At 40.7% G+C, this 23,382-nt stretch overlaps 1 protein-coding gene across 7 annotated transcripts in view; it reads left to right on the forward strand.

Moving 5' to 3' along the window:
* The window catches only part of MAST4 (microtubule associated serine/threonine kinase family member 4), a 1,854,902-nt gene that overhangs the window by 1,620,732 nt on the left and 210,788 nt on the right, over positions 1–23,382 (forward strand). For all 7 annotated transcript variants that reach the window (XM_086960700.1, XM_086960701.1, XM_086960706.1 and 4 more), the window contains 2 exons: positions 15,339–15,440; positions 22,201–22,333. In XM_086960700.1, the coding sequence (XP_086816826.1) occupies positions 15,339–15,440; positions 22,201–22,333 (235 nt within the window). The remainder of the gene's footprint in view (positions 1–15,338; positions 15,441–22,200; positions 22,334–23,382) is intronic.

Raw genomic sequence — 23,382 nt, forward strand, 5'->3', positions numbered from 1 at the left:
GATCTGCTGGGACAGAGGACCTCCCAATTCCCAGTCCCTTGGGTAGCAGCCTACTTGCTGTTTTAGTATGCCTTAACTGCACATGACTGACTCTCTGTGGGTGGCAATAAGTCATTTGTTCCACATGTGGCAAACCATAACATCTGCAAGGTGGATACTGAAGGCATTCCAATGAGGCTATGCCCTACCATTCCTTTCTGTCTGGCTGCATCTTCCACCCTCATCTGAGTGTCTTTCAGAGGACCATTTGTCCATTTTGCTGCAGGAACTTTATGCTTTTTAGGACAAAGGAGCCATAGCGAGACACCAGTTTTGGAGATCAGGATATACCCATTTTTATCTTGGGTTGAATAAGGACAGAGACCTCTTGCCTATTTTAGATCTTCGACCACTCAATTTCTTCCTGAGGAAACTGGATTATAGCATTGGACATGCAGGGCTCTTATTTCCATATCCCTGTCCTGACAGTCCACAGGCAAAATATGCGGGTACATGTAGGCCACGAGTAATTTCAGCTTGCCTTTCTCTCTTTCAACCTCCTCCATGACTCTTGTGTTTTCATGAAGGTAAAGGCGGTTGTTGCCCCATACATTCAAAGTTTGGAGGTCCCTGCTTTCCATACCGTGACAACTGGTTGTTGAAGGCAGGCTCTCTTCAATCAGTTGTAGACCCCCTCCAGATCACACTGAACCTTGTTACATTGATGGGGTTCCCAATCAACGTCCCAAAGTCACACCTGAATCCTCAACAGATGATTTCTTTCATCGAAGCCATCCTAGATAAGGTGCACTTCCAGGCCTTCCCTCTGAATTCACACATCCAAGACATTTGTGCTGAGATCCCAATGTATCAGCCTCGGTCATGGATGGGTTGGCTCGAAGGCTTCTTGGCCTCCTATATCCTGCTTGTTGACCATGGCAGATGACCATCAGCAGTGGGATCTGAAGCCTTAGTGGACTCAGCACTAAGGGAACCTGCCATATTCCTGCTTGGTTACGGAGGAGACCGCAAAAGATCTGCAGCAGTGGCTGCTCGACCGCAGTTGGACCCGTTACAGACCCTTCTCCCAATTGATGGTGCAGGCTTGTAACTGCTGGGTTGGGGAAGTCACACGGGACAGCTTGCTAGAGTTGTGGACAATTCACTTATCATTGAAAGCCTTCCTGCTGTTTACCAAGTGGAATTTAGTTCAGGTCCTTACGGACAACACCACTGTCTGGTATTACAACAAGCAGGACAGGGTGTGGTTCTGAGTTCTGTGCCAAGGGAACACAGCCATTACAACAAAACTTCCACAACGCATGCTATTACATAGCATGTCATTACAACGCAAGTGCCATTACAATGTACTGCTAGCACACTGCATGCCATTACAACGCATATGCTTTTACCATGCATGCCTTTACAAACAATTTTGTTGTAAAGGCATGAATGGTAAAGGCATATGTGTTTTACATGTAAGCATAAGGTAAGTAGATGGATGGATAGATAGATAGATAGATAGATAGATAGATAGATAGATAGATAGATAGATAGATAGATAGATAGATAGATAGATAGATAGATAGATAGATGGTAATTTTGGGGTTTAGGGTTTACGGTGGGTTTGGGTTGTTGGGTGGGAAGGGTAATTTTGACCCACCTCACCTTTTAAAAGAAGAGGAGAGACTCCTTCGCTTGGACCCCAAAAGAGAGCTTAGCTTTTATAACAATTGAATCAAAGATCATCCGGTGAACGATAGCTCTTTGTAGGCAGTGGCGTCTGGCATGACTCACGGGCGACAGTGCAGGCAGGACGCGGGTTGTCTGGAGGAAAAGGGGTCATGCATATATATTTTATTTAAAGTAAAGAAAGAAATAAATGTACCTTTGCGCAGAGTCCTGCTCTTCTTCGTCTTGAACGGGCCCCACTGACTTATCACAACGCTGCAATGCAGCATTGTGATTGGTTGGCACCTGTGCTCCCCTGACCAATTACAATGCTACAATGCAGCGTTGTGATATTTTTGAACGTCCTGGTTCGAAGCTCAACCCGGGAATAGTGACTGGGCTTGTTCTCCACATAGGCTGTAATGCAGCCTGCATGGAGAATGGGGATAGTGCGCCTGACTGATTTGGGCGTCCTGAGAAGGGCGGCCTGAGAAGGGCGTCCTGAGAAGGCAGGCCTGAGAAGGCCAACCAAACAGACATTGTGCACTTAGGAGTGGGCAAACCACTCCTCCCCTGCTCTCCTCTGAGAGCAGAGCAGCCCCGCCCACCCGCCCCGCAAAGCAGCACGAAGCATAAAATGATAATAACCTAAAGTTATTAACATAAATGTATTATAATTTTATACTACTTCTTCGCGATGCTCTCACCATAGCGAAGGAGCCGCCACTGTTTGTAGGGTTCTCTGTGCAAAGAAAGGCAAGGCACTGCAGAAGAGGACCTTATCCAGGTGAAGAGTCCTCTGCCACAGGATCTGATATGCGCTGGCCAAGAAGCAGTCACCTGAGGATCTGAGGGCTCACTTCATCTGAGCCAAGGCTGCTTTCACTGCTCTTGGATAAGGCGTGCTTTTCCTAGATATTTGTCTTGCTGCTGTGTGGCCATCCATGTACATGTTCACAAAGCACTATTGCCCTGACAGCCAAGTCGGAAGGGAAAGGGCATTTTGCATATTCAGTCATGCAGGACATTTTGGCCTAGGCAGTCCATAGAAGATGATCAGTGTAGCTACTTGGGAAGAGTGTGAAGATATACATATGTGAAATGCAGAACAGGCATTGAAATTAAGGGAATGCTTCATATTTAGTTGAACTCTCTTCCAAGTGTTTTTATTACTTAGAGTATGAATGAGTGGTTTTCTTGGTTAGGTTTGTATAATTATTTTTATGTGTGATGTACCTCTATGTAATTGTGATGAATTATGAATTCTATTTAATAATCATTTTTTTAAAATAAAGATGCATGTATATAGATGTATGTTGGAGTTTGGGGGAGTTAATTAAGTGTTGTTATGAATATCATTCCCTAGCCCCCAGTGGGGGAGGTACTGCTTTCATATCTATTCTAAAGGTGAAGAATCTACACTTAGAAGTATCCACCAGAAGAACAAGTTACAACCTTTGGCAATGCTTTTTATGACAGAAACTCTGTCCACCCACAGATTCTTTACCACTCTCCTGCTGTCTGGTTCTGTGGAATGGACACGTTTTCATCAAAAAGGTCCCAATCTATAAATCTGCACACTGGTATGAACAGTTACTTTTTTGGCTGCGTACCCAGGGTGCTGATGGTGTCCAGAAAGAAACACGCATCTGATTGATATTCTAAAGGTGGGAAATCTGTGGTTAGACAGAGAATCCATTAGAAAGAGTGCTATCAAAGGTAAGTTCTTTGGGCTGCGTTTTTCCTTGTATGTGTTAATGAAGATCGGCAATCATTTTTCATCATATAAAAGCTAGAGAATAAATGGCCACTATAAGTGACTAGGGAAGGCAGCCTGCAGCGAGGTGGGGGGGGGGGGGTGTGACGAGCATAGAGTGCAGGCTTCCTTTACATGCACAGAGTTGGTACCACATAGACAACTGAAGTGCCTGCTTCCCAAAACTGTATACTACCACCCCAGGGGCTTCGTCAGTGCAGTCTTCCTTCCCACACACAATAAGCATTGCACAAGCCATGCCAGAACACGTTTCTCACTTACAAACACACAACAGACACCACCCCCATTACAAGAATTATGTGAACAGCTGAAACCGTCTACCTCATAAATAAGAAAGTGCAAGAACGATAAAAAGTGTTTGTATAAAATACAATATTCTATTAGAATAATTGGCTCTTTTTTAATTAAATAAAATCCAATATTCCATCAGGATTTACAGATCCACTACAATATTTCTATTGACCTGTTAAAGCTACATAAATTTGAAGTGAAAGACCGTTTTGGGTAACCACTTTGCACAGTTAAAATTAATAGAACACTATTGCCTCCAAATACGTATCTATAGAGGTACCGGCTCCCACATAATTGCAAAAAACACAGTTGATGGACACAGCATGAAGTTCCTCTAGACACTTACTTGTCAGGCTGCAAGTGCAATAACGTTCCCCTAATTTCTATTTTGTGAAATTATCATGTATGTGTTAGTATTTTATGTAGTAAATCTAGATGGGTCGAAATGTGGCACTGCACAACAATTGGAGGTTTTCACATTTGCATTTCATATATTTACATTGCGTTTCAAACCTGTTCATACATGTAGACACAGAGAGAAAAAGTGGTTTGCCCTGAATCACATGTTTATAGTCAAGCGCCGAAGCTAGAACTGGAACGTTCCAGATAGGTTCAAAGTTCATCTATTTTGCAACGAGACCACATCATTATATATTTGTTCGTGTTGTGATGTGACTACCGTCATCGATGACATCAACTCAATGATTATGCAAACTGGGTCATGAATTAATTGTTAGAAATGGAATGAACAACTCGCCAAAAAACGGTATAAATCTCTGAATCTTAAACCTATTTTCATGTTCTGTGGGGATTTATACAATGTTGTTCATTGAGAAAATGCAATAGCACCCATGGAACTCCTGGCACTTGAAGATCGGTGTAATCACTGTGCATACAGATTATAGATGTGTGTTATATCCCGTTTTCTCTTTTCACATCTTTTCTCCATGGAGATAGAAGCTTCTTTCCTGCACCCCTTCAAATATGGTGAACTTTCCAGTACTAGAAAAGCAGCTTGTCTCACCTTATTCCATAAATCCAGTCTGCACGGTCTATTTGAGTCTATTTCTAGACCACACCCCTACCACCATCACTACTAAGTGAGTGAACAGGTCATAGTCTTCCAGAATCCATCGTTATCCTTCTGCGTCATCCTTTGTATTGATTCAGCACTTGACAGGGTAATGGAAGACTAAAAGTTTAGAAAAAAGTCAGGCTCTCCTTATTTGCGGATGACAAGCTTGTGGATCAGTCGGTGATGCTAGCATTGAATCGCAGAGTGAAGACTCTCACAAACAAGACTTTGGCTACATGCCAAGATGGTTTCCTTCTTGGTCTTGCGTCTCATTCTTGGCACATCTGGGCTGCTGTTACTTTGCACAAGTGTCTAGCCTAGGACCATCTCCAGGTACTGCAGGGTGGTGGCATGCGTCGCCTGCCAGCAGCCAGTGTTATGCACGTCACCTCTGTGTTAATGTAAAGCTGGCAGAAAACAATGCATAAGTTACAAGCAGCGGCCTGGCTGAGGAGTCTATGGCTTCCTAGACTCAGCAGAGCTCTGCATGTACTATAGATCACATCCGAATTTCCCAGATCCGACTCCTGAAAGAAAAAAGTGTTTAATGCATCAACCATTTCATAAATCCTTGTGACCTATTAGCCAAAATATAACTAGCGTGTGAAGTTGATAGGATAGGCTATCATAGACTATTATGAATACCTGTAGTTTGTAGAGATTTTAGCAAGTGAGTTTTCACATTAAAATGTAGACTCTCCGGTCCCTTTTGAGTTCTTACGGTACAAAAAGTCTCAACACATCTACATGTGAGTGCGCAGGCGAAAGAAAATAGAGGTAATCCATGAATGGCAGGTAGGCCAGAATTCTGAATTTCTAGATTCTCTGCTTGTGTCCTTGAAAATGTTCGCACCTCTTCAAAACATCCTATTTTTACTTATCACTGTCTTACTTTAAAAAAATAAAGAAGGGTCATCAGATCTACAAATGGCATTTCATGATAGTTTTGTATCCCACTGGAGAATTCCATTAAAATACAGCTGCCGACAAACTATGGGAGGATGTTTAGCAGTGTTATTTGCATGAGGAGCTTGACGGATCCCATGCAAGCCAGCTGTCGTGCGGTCTTAGCACAGGCTAATTAGCATTCTGTCGATTTTACAGCATGGATAACTAAGACATTTGATTTTCTGTGAAGTAGATGTGGCTAAAAGCTCCTGGTCAGTGGTCTTGTGAGGCAGAGCTACAGTTGCACGTCTGCAGCCATTATGCAGCTTTTGTCTCGAGTTGAAATGTGTAATATCCTAGTATCGCTATTTAACAACATGGCATAATTACTATTTTTTTTATTGATCTCACAAAGTATGGCCAGGTTACTAAGCATATATTTAATGAATGTAGTTATGCAACACTACATTGTGCTACATTGAATTTATTTATTTACCTGGATATTTTAACATTTTTTACCAACATGTTTTTCTAGGATAAAATTGCATGTAAATGTATCCTACTCTGATAGTTGTTATATCAAACTTCGTTTCATACCTCATTGCCTAGAATCTAAAACTGTTCGTGTTTTGCCTGGATTAGATAAGGGATTAATATGATAGGTCCTGAACACTATTTGATAGTATCTTGTGGCTAGATTTGAGAATCGCTATAGGGATTTAAAATGCCCAGCAGTTTGCGCTAAAGAGTTATGGTGAGTGTCACTTACTTTGATGCCAAGGAAGTTTAGTGCACAAAGTTGGGCAACAATATACGAAGAATGTTGATACAATTGAACTTTTTACTTGCTGGTGGCATTAACGTTTGTGGAAAAAAAGGAAGCAGCAGACAAAAGATAAATCTATACCTCAAATAAGTGTAATGAGCAACTCCTGAACAGTTTTATGTTAGGATTTGTTAAATTAGCTCACTGACTTAAGCACACTGCAGTGATCAGTCTTAGAGAAGGAAATCCTAAACTTTGCTATTCAGGTTCATGTCCATTTAGGAATGGAAAAGAAATGGAAAGTTGTAAGCCACATTACTCTTATCTGTTTGCTGTCCTGCAATCGTGCCTATAGCACTTTAAGAAATCTTTTCTATGAGAAAGCATAAACCCGCCTTAAATAATGCGTTCAATATAGTCTTTGACCTTTACCATCTAGCAGAAGGTAGCTAATTTGCAGACCAGACGTTTTGAGTATAGGTTGCAAAAAGAGCAGCATGCTGTGGCTTGAAGGCAAGTCAACATGCTCTCCTGCTCAGTAGGTTTTGGGATGTGGAAAAGATGAAGAGAACATATCTGAACTTGGCTGAATGCCAGCATGGGCAGAAATTGGTTTAGTGTCTCTGTACTTCCTTTCAGAACATTAGGGCATGACATAATATGGGTTCCTGGCCAGCTCAAAAGGAGAGACCTTAAAAGAGTCCTCAAATGATATTTGCTTTGAAGGAATTATTTGTTCCCGACAGGGCGATCGCTCCTTACAATTGCAAACCCATGCAGTGATCTCAAGAACAGATAAATCCGAAGGCATAATTCCTTCTATAGAAGAAATGCTCCCATGACAACTGTTTTCTACAAAAGCTTTGTTGCACTGAATTGAGCTGGAGCTGTAGGGGGGGGCAGTCAAAGGGAATGAACCTGGGCCAACAGCAGTGTAGTTGAAGACTGAAACTGCAAAATACTGTGACAAGTACGAGTGAAAAAGCTAGGGACCGATCGACCTGGTTGGCTCTTCGATCATAAAGAGCAAAATAATTTTGAAAACAAAACCCTGCGATGGTTGCTGGTAGGAAGAAAAACAAACATTATCGGGAAAAGAAGTTAAAGTTCAGTTATGGCTGCAAAAGCAAAGGAGCAAGTTTACCTAGGAGGCCTTGGCTTAAAGCTAAACAAACTGGCTCACCAAAACCATAGAATATAATTTGTTGCATTTCCATTAATTACTGAATATCTTTTGTATTTTTGTCGCTGGTATTACGACTTTAATGCCCAAAGAGGTTTTAGCGCTATATAAAACATGAAGATTTCATTGAAATGTTGTAAAGAGCAGTTATGACCATTTCAATGGGCTTCTCTAGTGTGTGAGTGGGGAGGGATGCGTGAAATATTGGGCACTAAAATGTAGTTCTCCTGTGCATCACCATAAGTCTTGAATGGGGGAGGGCAAAAAGTGTTTGATTGGTGGATCCTACTTTATTTGAAGAGTTGAGCGAGAGTAGGAAGGCAAGAGCAGTAGTATGCATGTGGGCGGTAAAATGGAATGGAGAAATGAAAGTGACATGATGTTAGTGGGACAATAACGAATCAAAAGAAGAGACAATAATGAGGAGATAAATTACAGCATTAGTGAAAAGTAGAAGCAATATTAATGGGTTGAGGTAAAAACAATTGAGACACAAAGTTTGATCCGAACAATTTAGCAACAAATTACAACCCTGGAATAATAAAAAGCCCGAAAAACCATGAAAGCCAGCAGAGGAAGATGCTGAGAGGAAGTTGAAAAAGTTCAAACACAAACAGATGGGTTTACCAAAAATATATGAGGAAGACTTGAAAAGTGAATGTAGAAAACATCTATAAGAGGTGCTTAAACGTGAGGAAAACAGTTTGCTGTCAGTGCTAGTTTGGTTTTAAAGTGGATCGGGCTGAGGCCTTTGCTTAGAAACCATGGTTAGGTTTCAAAATCCCCCACCCCAGATACTGCTAGCATTAAGCAGTAGTGCAAGAGCTGACAGATCTATGAAAGCATGGCATGATCATTGGATACTAGCCAGCACTGTGAGGTAGCATGTTTGTTTACCACAGAGCTTTAACTCTGCATCAGGACCTGTGGCTCTATAGGTAATAGAGTGCCAGGGTAGAGAAGATGTGCCTACCTGATATGTGATACCACACAGAAAGAACTGATGAATATTGAACTGATGAATATTAATCGACCAAAGACAGTACTAATAATGAACACAGAAGCCTGAGCAGTTACTGGTGGAGTCAACTCTTACAGATGATGCAACATTTTTTAAGTTAACTGTACATGGAGGACAATCTTCTCACAAATACACCAATAGTATGCTAAGCTAAGTAATACCCTGAATACTTTCTGGCATGTCTTCATCAGCTGAGGCCTTACTCTTCGACACTCAAAGTGAATGGACCTTGATTTTTAAAAAATTGTTTTTAGTCCTCATTTGCCTCTATCTTACCATTTTGCTTTTCTCACCAGCCGAAATGTCCACAACCTCATTTGCTGACACGAGTTACCAAGGGTGGAGTAGCTAATGGGCGCCCTGAATCGATAGCTCACACCAGACAGACCCCTATGCACACAGAAACCAGGTAGAGGAAACCAACCACCCTGGAAACAGGTACTATCAGCCGAGGCGGAGAAAAAGGGCTTAATCATAGGACCCCTGGTCTATAAAAAAAAAAAAAACAACACCTTCATCAATTCAAAATAGGTGCCTAAAATTCCTACCTACTACGGCCCTTAATTGAGTTTTCTAACTTTGCCACATTCTTTACCGAAGATAACCAATCTTCATAACTTGATGAAATCGGTGATGCCCATAATTTACAGATCTCTCTGCGGGCCAGTAAAATCGTATAAAATACCAAATTTAGATGATTCTTATTGCTTACACTTTCAGAGTCCATCAGACCAAAAATAACTAGTAGAGCGCTTACCTTAACTTGAATCTTCAAAAAATCAGATAGCGCTTTACTTACGGCTATCCAAAAGGGCTGGATACTTGGGCAAAGTAAAAACATGTGGAGGTAGTCTTCTTTCATGCTACCACACTTTGGACACGCCACATCTCCTCCTCGACTAAACTTCGATAGCCTCTGGGGAGACGAGTAGGCCCTGTGAATGGTGAAAAGATGGTTCCTTCTGAGGTAATCAGGTTTTACTATTTTATATAAAGTACGTATATATACTTTCCATTGGTCTTCAATCGTGGTTGACGGCAAGCATCTCTCCCAAAGATCGTCTGGAAGACTGAAGCTCCCATCCTTCATTTCCACCATGAACCAGTACCAAAGTGTGATTTCCTTAACTGGAGACTGCCTGGAAACCAATTTCTCCTCAAATTTGTTACAGTTTCCAACTTTTGTGCTAGGAGCTTGAAACCAGCTAACAACTTGGATATATTCTTTGACTTGAAATTTGATTGCATTCCTCCCAAGAAATCAAATGATCCTCATGTAGGAAATGATTCCAAACAGCTATGCCCGCTTCCCTCAAGGATACAGCCAACGTATCCTTGGCCCATTCAGGGGACCCCGGAGAATCCCAGATAGGAGCATATTGGCTGAAATATGGCAGTTTCACAGTTCTCCTCACTCTGTACCATGTCTCCGCCATACCTCTTAAAATTTTTAGTCTAATTTTTAAAGTACTTTGGGTCTGCGTACTTAAGCATAAAACCTCCTTCCATCAAGTTCTCAACTGAACCTCAAAAAGACTGCCCACTTCTGAATTAGATGGTGTAAGCATAAGCATTCTTTCTTTTTTTAACAAAAAAGACCAGGTATACAACAGTAGATCAGGTATCGCTAGGCCACCTTTTTCCTGCCTCCTTCTCAGCTTCTTCCAGGAAATTCTTGGCCCCTTAGAAGCCCAGATGAAGGAACTAATCTGACCCTGGAGTTTTAAGAACCGAGCTTTGCAGAAGGGGGAGAGGAATAGCCTCAAATAGAAAAGTAAACTTTGGTAGGATTACCATTTTTATAAGGTTAACCCGATCGAACAAAGTCAGAGGGAGATGCGCCCAATTTTTCAGCAGGGTAACCACTTCCTTCTTAACTACCTCAAAATTTACTTCTGTGAGCTTAGCAATATCCTGTGTAATCCTAACCCCTAAATATCTCATGTCCTCAGTGCATCTTATTCCATCTGCTGTTAGATTCCAAGTCATAATCTCAGTTTTTTGCCTATTAATCTTGTACCCTGAGATTTTCCCAAAATCGGTAGTGATTGTTAAAACAGCCTCACATGCACTCACTAGTGAAGACCAAGATATCATCTGCATATAAGCCAACCTTTTAATCCAACCATTGTAGTCAAAAACTCGAATGTCTAAATAGCTCCTAAACATTCTAGCTAATGGATCTATGTATAGGTCGAATAAAAGAGGGGACAAAGGGCAGCCCTGTCTTGTTCCCCTTGATATCTGAACTGGTTCTGTCAGGGCTCCATTAACTAATACCCTAGCAACAGGTGCAGCATATATTCCCTCCAACATTTTACATATATTTGGGCCAAAGTTAAGAGATTTGACTACGGTTTTTAAAAAGACCTAATTGACACGGTTGAACGCCTTGACGGCATCCAGTGCCATAACCACTGAAGGGAGATTATACTCAGATCTATTGCCCCAATAAGATTAAATGTCAATTCTTTGAGCGTTCTAACTCGAATAATGCCCTTTTGATCTTCATGCACTACCAAGGGAATAACCCCATTGAGCCTTTATGCAATAATTGTTGCAAATAACTTGTAGTCACTGTTTAAAAGTGATATTGGCTTGTATGAATTGCAGTTTTTGGGGGATTTGCCAGGTTTCAAAATTAAAGTTATGGTGGCCTCTTTCCATGAGTCTGAAAAACCCACTCCAGACATAAAAATATAATTGAACATATGTAGCAGAATCTGTGTCAAAGTATCCGCCAGGGCCCTATAAACTTCATGGGGAAGACCATCAGGTCCTGGAGCCTTCCGTTTCTTACCCTTGCTTATTACTTTCTGTAGTTTCCCTGAATTAATCTCTTCGTTAAGATACTTAATCTTCTCCATTGGTAGCTGTTCATACCGGTCTTGCGCCAGCCAACTAAGTGCTTCTTCTGGGGTGACCTCTAAATCCTTCTGATAAACTTCTGCTTAGTGCTTATAAAATGACGCTTCAATAGCCTGGTTATCCGATAATAAATGAATGGACCGTGATGAGGCAAATGGACAAAGTGGTAATCGTCTTGAGGCTATTAGCCTAAGCGAGGGTAACACTAAAGAGATACAAAGCTGAAAAAAGTTCTGTCTATCGCACTGGGCAATAAGCAGTTTTTCTTCTGTTGATACTATGGAATCATGTGGCACAGTTGCAATAACATCAGGAAGCAACATGGGCTTCTGAGACTTAAAAAGTGCAATTTCAGGGTAGTTGAGAGCATCTTTGCTTCACAGATATATCAGGTTTAATGGTGAAATCCAACATTCAGCCCTTTCACTGTAGTGGCACAAAGTGTAAAAAAGCGAACTACGCAGCCCCTTAAAATCAGAAGCAATCCAACATTGGCTGCAAAAGTGAACAGTGCCTCTTATGGTTTCACCAGTAAAAACAAGTGGTGTGGGTCAGGGCATGGGCACACTGAGGCCACCGCCAAGTGTCAGAAGAAAAGTGCTGAAAGTGAAGTCTAAATGTTCATGAGCTCCTGTGGGAGATTAGGTGAAGTAGTGATACAGAGCTGCAAACTAGAAGTTTTCTCTGTGGCTTTACTTACCCTTATTGAGCCAATTAAGGACACTGAGCCCTTAGTCGAAGAGTGGAAGCTCTGGGTCTGGCTGAGTGCTACTTCCACCCTACTCTGGAAGTCTTTGAAAGTACAAATTCCCTCTTGGGTTGTTGTCAGAAGCTCAGTGCATTGCATCTTGGGAGCTATAGCTTATATAGAATAAATGATATTCAGCATTACAGGCTCGGTAGGGCTAAAAGTAGAGACTTTGGCTCCAAGCCTTGCAGGAGTCTTGAATAGTTCACCATGAAAGATGCAGTGTATCTTGTGCATGCAAAATGACACTTCTAGTTGACAAAATCTTTGGCTGAGCCATTACCTTGACTTCACCACCCTGAATTTCCAAACCAAGGCAAACCCAACAGGGCGCAGCCATAGAGCCACATGAACACAGACAGATGATAGGTGACAGCATAGGACGCAAGTGTCCTCGTTGCTGTATGAATGAAATAAACTCTCCTGTAACAAAACAACTCTATCTTAGCACCAACACCACTGAGAGGAATATGGAGCTTCTGTGGTCATCTTAGGGGTGGTTTCTGTAAGCTTTTCATCTCTCGACCATGAATCTGCCATCAGAACTCTTTGTTTAATAGGAATGTATTTCTTTGCAGTGGTTATTCACAGTTCACCAATTTCCTTTATTTGACAGCTATCCGTGATCTTTTGAAATGAGGTTAAACTTTGTTCGTCTTGGGTGTGGTTAACTCTCTGTTTGCCGTTGTTATCCCGTGTTGTGGCCGTAGTCATCTGTGGTCATACGACCTTACGTATCACTCAACATTTATAGTTTCCAGCCGAGTTTATACTGGAGGTCAGGTAAAACCGATGGTTTTCAAACTCTGCTGAAAAAATTGCAAACTTTTGCTCACTTTTTAAACTTAAAAAGAATGTTTCTAACTCACTCAGGCAAACCATTTTCAAGTCTAATTTTGTCTTTAAGTATACTTTGTTGGTCAAAATTGTTAAGATCTGTGTCCAGTCTTGGGTCAGGGACCCAGATGCTCCTGTAGCTCAAGCTTTCATCGTCCCTCCCCTTTAAAATAAATTGAGCACGTTTTTAGTATTTTTGCAAAAGAGGGGCAGGATGAAAAATATAGTCTTCGGAGGACTCTGGCTACTTACGATAGTGCAAATGCCTTTCCTCCCCATTACCATTTTCTGTTCCTGGCTGCCCCTAAAAACAGATCCTGAAACCAAAAACTGGTAGAGGGGCAGGCTGCCCGAACCCAAGGCCACATTTGGTACAGGGGAGGGTAGTACATGGTGACATCGTATGGAGTAGTCAATTGGGTGGGGCACCATGGAAGGAGAGGGTATGGGGAGCCCACCACATTTACTGGTGGGATGCAGGTGTGGACTTTCTGCAAAGGACTTTTGGGTGGGGGCTTTGGGGGAGTGACAAGGGTCATAGGATGCTTTAAGCAGGGGACAAGGTCAATGGTTGCTGAATGGTACCAAATGCCTCACAGCCCGGAGCTGCCCTTCACGGCAGTGATCACGTTTCTCACTGTCACAATCCACCTCTGATGCTGGCCCTTATTTTTTTTTGGAAAGCCAATAGGCTTAGCTTTAAAAAAAGCATGCAGCGTTGAGAGTATTAACACTATGCTGATCCACACACCCCAAGGAAGAATTAATGACAAACTCATCCTGGCTTAGAGGTCAAGGAATGCAACCACAATGGCATATGCCTTTCTACCATCAAGACAAGAGCAATGCATGCACGCCTGCCATCTCCACTGGGTTTTTGGGTGGGCGACCTGGGCTGCTTAACCTGTTGCAGCCCCTGTTCATTCAGGTGAATAAAGGTCAGGGAGGTTGATAGCTGATGTCATCATCAAAGTTCTCAAGCTAGTGTCCTTGAGTACCTTGAAGGATGACTTTGGTTGCTCAAAGTTGCTCAAATTACAAGTAGAAATAGAACCGTCTGCTCTGCTGGATGGTGTAGTGTACATCTGTCCTTAACCCACAAAAAAAACAAAAAAAGCATTCCTTTGGTGCCCGCACCCTCCTGAGTGACATAACAAACTTACATTGCACTACCCTCCCTTGAATATCAGTTTGAATTACTAAACTTTCAAGTGCTTTGCCCAGCCTTGTTTACCCACAGCATACATTCATCCTTATTTCAAATATACCCATTGTAGGGATACTGAATTTAGCACTGCTGAATTGCAAGCTAAGTGTCTCAGTGAGCAAGCTCTTTACTTGTTTTTAATGGAACAGAATTACCTAGAGTGGCACAGTGGTTGGAAAACGATGGGTTTTAAAGCGGCCTGTAGTGATTGCAGTGTTAGAATATTTAGCAGCATTCTCTCATCCCCTTTTGTGTGCTTCCTCAAAAAGTGACATGTTGGGGCAGAAGGAGGTTTGCCTGACTCCAGTGTGTATGTGGAGTGGCTCCAAGAGAAACTGCCTCCAAAATTTAAAATAAGAAGCTCGTTTTTGTTGAAGGGTTCACACATCCGTTTTCAGGGCTGAATTTGTTTTTTAAAAAATAGTATTTTTTCTGTGTATTCTTAAGGAAAATATTGAAAGTTTTCATGTGTGCCCATAGGGCCAGGCACAGGGCCTGTGATGAGAGCACGCTGTATCTTGCTGGAGTATATGTCTGTGTTTTGTGTAGCTGAAAATGTTAACCATAAATTCACCATAACGCTTTTGTTCAGTCAATTTCTGTGTTTTTTAATGAATTTGTACAACCAGCTTCACAAATCCTAGCTTACATGGACTGGCTGTGGGCAACGAAGGAAATGGTGTTTCCCTAATTGCTTATTTCTTTATTGTTCCCGAGCAGCTCATATCCAATGACAGGCTTCAGATTCAAATTCACAGGCTGGATGGGAGACTTTGCTCAACAGGGATCACTCCCTATATTCCGCGTTATTAGGGACGTTTGAAAACACCAACATTGTACCTGGTAACAGCGAAAGGATAGTCAATGTGGCCAATATGATTATTTTTCAATCCTGATCAAAGCATGTCAGATAAATAGGTAGCCCTAAGACTTTCTTGCTGTTCTTCGGTGTTATCATTGTTTTTTTCAAGTTTGATAACATGCTCTACAGAGTTTGTGTCGTCATATCCGTTTAATGCTCTTCTAGGCTCATGAACGTTCTGAAAGTGGAGAGTTGGCATTCATCAAACAACTAGTGCAGAAGATCCTCATCGTGATTGCACGTCCAGCTCGGTTGCTAGAATGCTTGGTAAGTTTGCATTTGTTTATACCTAGATATATGGCTTTTTATGATTTTGTAATTTATCTAATTCAATTATTATTTATATTAGTTATTTTGTTACCGCTGTCATATATTCCCATTAATTCCATCGAATGTATTGCCACTTTCACCAATTTTCACAACACGAGTTACCTTATCTTGTCTCTTCTTCCCATCACTTTTACTAGCCCATTTTCATCTCCCTCTGTTCTTGTTATTATTCCCATTTCTTAAATACGCATCTTGGGTCACACAAATATCTACCCATGAGGTGACACTGGAGTAAACTAAGTCTGTTTAGCTAGCAATAAGAAACATTGCTTGTACTGAAAATGCTCTAACATACTTATAGTTGCATACATTGTTAGGTATATATAAAAACAGGCTATACCAGCTATATCTTTGACACCATCTGCCCATTATGGTGATCAGGTTCAAATATATTACTCTTAGAACCATGCTATAGAAATAGTGTATTACAATTGGAAACCCAACCTCCTAAAAAAGTTTAGTCTGACAAGAATCATACAAACTAATAGCTCAGCTGTGGTTACACAGAACTTAATGTTCTGAAAATAATCCATGACTTCCTATTTTATACATTTAGAAATCAGATAATCATAGGCACAGTTTCCGTAGAAAGAACATTAAGACACAATGAAAGACTCAGACAAATATAGATAATGTGGTTAGTTTGTTAAAGATCCAAAATCAATGCATATAAGTAACATTTTAAGAAGCTCAGTCATGAGTCCTGTAGCTCAAAATATAAAATCAGTCATCGAGCCAAAGTAAATCTATTGCTAAATACAGGAATCCATAAGAGGATGGTTCTAATCGTTAGAGATTCCTACCACCAACAAAAGCAAGAGGATGGTTCACAAGGGTTCTCTTAGCATGGGCAAATGGATCACGTTAAACTCCACTAGGGAAAAGTCCACAGGGTATTGGCAAGGAGAATGGAACATAAATCAGGAAAGTTCAAGTCTGGTCTCTCACCAAACTGCTTTAAATCGGCCAGCAGTCACGTTCATCAGAAAGGGCATAAAGCCAAGGGGTATGATAAAGTCCGGAAGGCAGGCTGGAGGCAAGGAAAGTGAAATGGTATCCTCCCTCCTCTTAGGAAAGTAAATTTCTATAGTTCCATATTGTTCATTGTGACATCAATAGCCAAACTAGGATGGTCTGATCATCATGTGACTATTCTTCCGGTCTCAGGGTACCAATTTATACTCCAGCATACTTACCCATGCTTATCATGAGAAATTACTGTCCATTGCATCCTCACAGGTTAGTTGATAAAGAGTTTATTTACGTTGTTGGTCTCCATGGATAAAGTCCAAAGGTCAGGTTCCCGCCATTCATACACAAAGACATGCTGTAAGAGTGTCCCCTGTCACTTAATTGTCGCGTAAAGAATGTCGCATGAACAAGAATAGAGCAACATTTGAGGAAATGTATCAAAATCCATTACACAAGGCTATTGAAATAATGCAGACTAAGGAGAAAAACAATGTAAAGGCATTTTAAAGTTAGTATTTCCTATTTAGTAAATTAAACTCCCAATTAAGTTAAAGCATAATGAAATAAATCACACATATCACATATGAGCAATTTGTAAAGTTGTCAGTGACTGTTACTCAGTAGTGTTCAACTCTCATTATGGCCTACTACCAATTTTCAAAAAGAAGCAACATGCAAACATTTCTAGAAATAATTAATATAAAGTTGTGTTTATGGTTATAAGATCTTTATAATGTTAGGTACTTACACTGAAAATTCCGATTATATAGCACGTTGCATACATTAATTGCACCACTGTCCAGTTTGATATGGCGCTCTACAATGAAGTCAATAAAAAACTACGTTTCATCATTAATTTTCAAGACAACTTTATTAGGTATATAATGTAATGAGTTATTTAAACATTTTAAATTCAGTATATGATTAATCCTGCTCTTTCTATCTAGTCAAGCACACTTTTACGGTGCTGGTATTTCAACTTTTTCTTACTTTCAGTGTTGTTTTTCTATACATGTGCAAAGTGCACATTTGTGTTTTCATTGTCAAGATTGGTTATGTTGTGTAAAACATGCTATGCTGCATCAGTGATGAATATAAATCACCATGGGGTGACCCAGTATCCCTCAGAACCTGGGCAGTACAATATATTATCAACAGTGGTTCTGTCGGGTTCAAAGACTGATTTCTTCAAAACATATCTAATAACCTTTTTCTTTTGGTTACTTAGTCACAAAGCGAGCTCGGCTAGCTATTCAAGCTCTCTTCTCCTTTTTATAATACAAATCCACACTAAGAAACAAACATCAATTTATCAAATAGTTATTCATTGACAGATGCTTCACATAATTTTCATTTAATTTGAAGTTCAATTCACAGTTCATGAAAAATTAATTACAGCGGCGCATTATTAGAAGAAAAGGTGACCAAACAAGTGACACAATAAGTGCAGTGATAACATTCAAAGTGTACTATATACAATGAATCAAGAAGGAAAGGAAAGGAAAGAAATAAATAGACAAACGAAGACAGCGGTCTATACTACTTGCGGGAGAGACGATTGTGAGTCGGAAACCGGGGACAGATCCGAGAATTCATTCTCAGGTCGTGTGATTTGTACACCGCCTAGACTCCGGATAACTTTAATTGCTGAATGCGACCGGATCCAAGACAACTTGCGATTTCGGTCGTGTGACTCCAAAACACTGCCCTGAACTTACAAGAATCAAAATTGGCAAGGCTATATGACCTGAATCCGACTCGCCTTGGTCACCAGTTGATAATTGCAATATATTGTCTAGGATCGGCTAACTAAGGAAGCCTCAACTTTTTTGGTCCCAGCTTTACACACAACTGGATGTGAGTAATTCGACCACATTATCCACTTCATAAGCCCTAGCTGTGGAAAGATCAACTTGGCGCAATCCCCTCCTTTTGTCCTGAAGACCCGCCCTAGACCCACAATCAAGGCGTCCAGAGGGTCGAAACGTCAACGCTTTTTGTTTGGACCAGTACAGGATTTCCATTTGTTAAATATTTCCAATTAAAATATACACTGTAAAATCCGCAATAGAGATATATACTGGCCATTTAAACTATTTATTTATTTCCTTTCCTTTCCTTCTTGATTCACTGTATATAGTACACTTTGAATGTTATCACTGCACTTATTGTGTCACTTGTTTGGTCACCTTTTCTTCTAATAATGCGCCGCTGTAATTAATTTTTCATGAACTGTGAATTGAACTTCAAATTAAATGAAAATTATGTGAAGCATCGGTCAATGAATAACTATTTGATAAATTGATGTTTGTTTCTTAGTGTGGATTTGTATTATAAAAAGGAGAAGAGAGCTTGAATAGCTAGCCGAGCTCGCTTTGTGACTAAGTAACCAAAAGAAAAAGGTTATTAGATATGTTTTGAAGAAATCAGTCTTTGAACCCGACAGAACCACTGTTGATAATATATAGCATCAGGGATGAAAGCAGATTCAATATACTGCCACCAAGTGCCACAACCCATAGTGGAAAAACAAGATTCTCTCCATAGTCACCTTCTTGCTTCATCCTAAGCTCCATACTTTCTTCCCCAAACATCTTTGCATTAGGATTTCCAAATATTTTCCATGTAGAAAGCTCTTATATTGAAGGAACAACTCTGTTTTCCATCTTGTAAACCGCTATACAGGTATTCTGTCCTGTATTCTACAGCATGGGAATAAGCTTTTACTTCCCAGGCCTTGAAGGCCTATCCGGGGTCATTGGAAGGTGTCAGAACCAGGAAATGAGGAACTGATGAACAGAGTAAATGCCAGAAGCATAACAAAAAAATAATTGGGCAACTCAGAAAAAAGGAGGACTGCGTATAAAAAAGCAGCAAGCTACGGAGGTTCTCCCTTGTCCCCTAAACATGATAAAAGCTTTAGAATGGAAATGAAACTGAAAATGTTAATTCAAGATAAAATGTTGCATCTCAGCTTGTTCATTTCTTTTCTATAAGATCAGCTCTTCCTACCACAAAACCCATGCAAACAAATTTGTCTTCATGTCTAGGCAGGTTATCTGCTGCTGCCTCTGTTCCGCTGTCCACCCATTTAATTCCACCCAACTTCCACCCTAACCTGGCTTTTTATAAGCTACAGATAGCACAACGGAAGCAAACCCTGAAGGCTTTGGAGGTAAGGACAAACGAAACATTCAGCGCATCAAATCAGACCTCAAAATACAGTTCAAAGGGCCTCTTGATGACTTAATCCATAGCCAATCACTGGCTACAACTGAAAACCCTAGGCACCCTTCTACATTAGCATCTAATCACAGTAGGAACAGAAAAGGGTGAGATTCACTGCGTTATACGTAACGTTTAAAACCATTTATTTTATCAGTTATAAGGATGCCAGTTTATGTAATTACTTTTAGGTCACTTCTTTACTGGTTGCTGGCGCACTTTTTAGCAAAAGGGTTCGAGGGCTTATGGACTGCCTTTCAGACTATTCAAAGACATGCTGTGACACTGAACCGCAACGTTTGCAATGCTGATGTGCTGGAAAACCTGCTCACACTAAGCATTGCCTACTTGTAATATTGTTTATTGTTCCCACGGTGTTGGGTAGATTGAGGACCAAGACATTGACAGAAAAAAAAGGAAAGCTCCTAAGTACAACCAACATATCTAATGCAAATATTAATTTTCAGTCAGTTACGAAATGGACTAGCAGGCTTTAGCCATTGTTTCTGAACTGAGTCGTTTATACAAAATGATTAAAGGTACTTTTCAAACAAGGGATTGTCATTTGTGGAGTCATTTGTCCTCCATCTTGGATTTTCCTTATTAATAGTAGTTACGCCACACCTTCCCTTGTCTAGTTTTGATTCATGGTTTGCTTCAAAATACCACAGTTTGATATCATTTCAGGCAGACATAATTATTGACACCAATTTGTCCTAAAAGAGCAGTTCCCACTGTGCGTGTAACTATCACGACATTTACTGGAACTGCAGTCGGAGCTAGTTCGATTGGTAAGCCATCTAGTCAAAGCAGGCCGACAATTGCCCAGAAAAATGGGCCATTACAGAATTCATGCAGGGCTCATATATTTAGAGGTGCTCATCATGCCAGACAATGCAACACACTTAAAGTGATGGCGAGTCCCACAGAAGATGAGCATATGGCTTGAAGTCACACTGTTAGTGACGGACCTCCTCTACGCATTAACTACCATACTTTACTGTAATGAAAAAGCCATTTTCTGGACGTCCGTTTTGTATATTCATTTAGGCAGGTATCACAAAGACAATCAAAGAGGCAATCATTTTTAAAAAGCTATCAGCTAGCAAGCAGTGTCGTACATGGCCTGTTAATCCTGGGCTAGCCACTTGTAGGCCATGACAGTCTGGTGTAAATGTTGTTGCAGTAGCCCTTCTCAAGGAATAGAGGCAAGGGGGGGGGGGCATTGCACATTCCCCATTACATACTCATTGTCATAACATGCTCTTCCCTATATTCAGCCTATTGCTGCTGTATGGGAACATAGAAAAGTGACAAGCAGGTGAACACTCCTGGTGAGACTGCTTAAGCTGGTAGAAATGTAAAAAAAACGGATTTGTTGTAGTCTACCGTGCTTTCCAGTATCGCTTAGAAACCTCATGGTGGACCCGCTGGGACTGATAATGAAGCAATGTCGAGTTACTTATGTACAGCACAGAGGCGTGGGGTGGGAGGGGAGGACACGTCGTCAGACTGACGACAAATTGTCCATTACTGGATCGTAAGCTTTACCAGGAAGGAGGAGCAAACTGCAAAATTTGGCTAATGCCATCCAAGAATAATGCAGGCATACAAGACATTTCACAGCATTTTACTTTTATTCGTCAAGAGGCCAAACCTCCTATTGGGTTTACGAAAGGCGGTACTGGTACGCTACACTAGAAAGGATCTTGATGAAGTTTGTGAAGACTTAAAGTCCGCATGTGAGCTAATTCGAAAGAAAAAGCCCATAAGCAGAACCGGCCATAAGTGCCTATAGACCCCATATCAATGGAGGCTGCCACTATAGTGTTTTTTCAAGAGCCATCCGGGTAGGTTGCGTTTCTTATAAGCACTGAATCAACTGTGATATATGGTGGATCTGCCTTATAAATTAATGTGCTGGGTTTTTGTGCAAGTGTTTATTCCCCGTTATTGGTATGTTTAAAAGTAATAGCCAACACTTTTTTTTAAATGGATAGTTAAGTTAGTTACGTGCTGTACGTTCAGAAATGGATTAAGTGAATGCAATGTAAATGTTTGGAAAAGTCTATGAGAAGCCAGTGTGACTATATTGGTAAACAAAGACAAAACTAAAGATGCATTATCTTTCTTTTAGGATTCAGTTAATTAAACGTGGGAGAGTTATCTTTATCTCTTTATGTAATATAGCAGAAAAGAATGTTGATTAATGTATATATTTTTTCAATTACGTTTTACTTTGAAGATATCTTTCTAATCCTAAGAAATACACAAATGTAGGTACGCGTTCGATGAATTTAATTCACTTCTCTTCTTCATTTGTGAAGAGATTCTTTTTCCCCAAGAGCTTGTACGGAAATATTTATTGCATGTCATGCAATTCTACTCTATTTGTTTATAGAGGATCGAAATCTTAATACAATGTCACAAAAGTAAATGAAAACATTCTTTTAATATAATGTTTAAAATGTTTAAAATTAGGTATTTGTTTTGTTACTAGGAATTTGATCCAGAAGAATTTTATTACCTTTTGGAAGCTGCAGAGGGCCATGCTAAAGAGGGGCAAGGTATTAAAACGGACATCCCCCGATACATTATCAGCCAGCTGGGCCTTACAAAGGATCCTCTAGAAGGTAAGGACACACTTCCAATACATCAGCATCTTTTTGGTCAAGTGATAAAGAGCAAGCACCAATCATTGTTTCCTACCTTCACATACATGGATATGTATATATCCTTGTGTTGTGCCCCTACACAAGTCCTATGTGGGCAGAAGGCTGGAGCTCCTAGTGTTGGTAGACACACCACCACCATATTTAGTGAGTGTAAAGAATAGTGGAAGCAAAATCGTGCAGCTTCACTTCTCGTTGAATTAGTGTTAAAGCGTTGTTATCTTTTAGCAGCTACACTAAGATATCAACTTTTTAGAAATGTGGCAGAGTAAAACATTTCTAAAAAGCCCAGCTTAGACTCGTACTCTGTTTCTATTTTACACATTTTGTGCTTGGGTAATACAACGATTTATTACCATCTTTAGGCAGGAAAGCGTTGTAGTGCTTTGAAATCTGGCATGCCACACTTGTCTGCTCTGATGTAATGGAGGTGCAGTATACTTTTTAGTCTGTGCTCGTGCTCGCCTCAGTGCTCATGTCTGCACATCACTACACACCAAAGATTCTTCTTTGATGCAGTTAAAAAGGCATTTTGACTCGGTCTCTTTTTTGGTACTGTCCTAGCTAATTCTACTAGACCATTTGTTTACATTTAGTTATCGAATATGGCAGACTTTTTGTACATGTAAAATGTTAGACGCTGAAATTCTATAACAAATTGTCAGTGTTTGAGTTTCTCCCATCCTTTTTAAATTGTTGCGCCTATCTTATGCATGTCACCGGTGTAGTGTGTTAAATGTTGTTGCAGACAAAGCCAGCTTCTCTCTTTAATAACCTCTTCCGTGCTCATGACGAGCTCAGCTTGCCATGAGTCACGGTGCCGCTGTACTCATGACGAGCTGAGCTCGTCATGACACACGTGGCGCTCACATTCAGGCTAATTCCCCCACTGTGCTGAGCGTTCTATTAAAACAGGCGTGGTCATGACAAGCTGAGCTCGTCACGAGCACCGCGCCACTGCGTGCGCCCCCCTCCCCACAGCACAGCGGGGGAATTAGCCAGCGAGGAAG

Source organism: Lissotriton vulgaris, chromosome 3_1 (assembly GCF_964263255.1).
Source record: "Lissotriton vulgaris chromosome 3_1, aLisVul1.2, whole genome shotgun sequence".
Lineage (NCBI taxonomy): Eukaryota > Metazoa > Chordata > Amphibia > Caudata > Salamandridae > Lissotriton > Lissotriton vulgaris.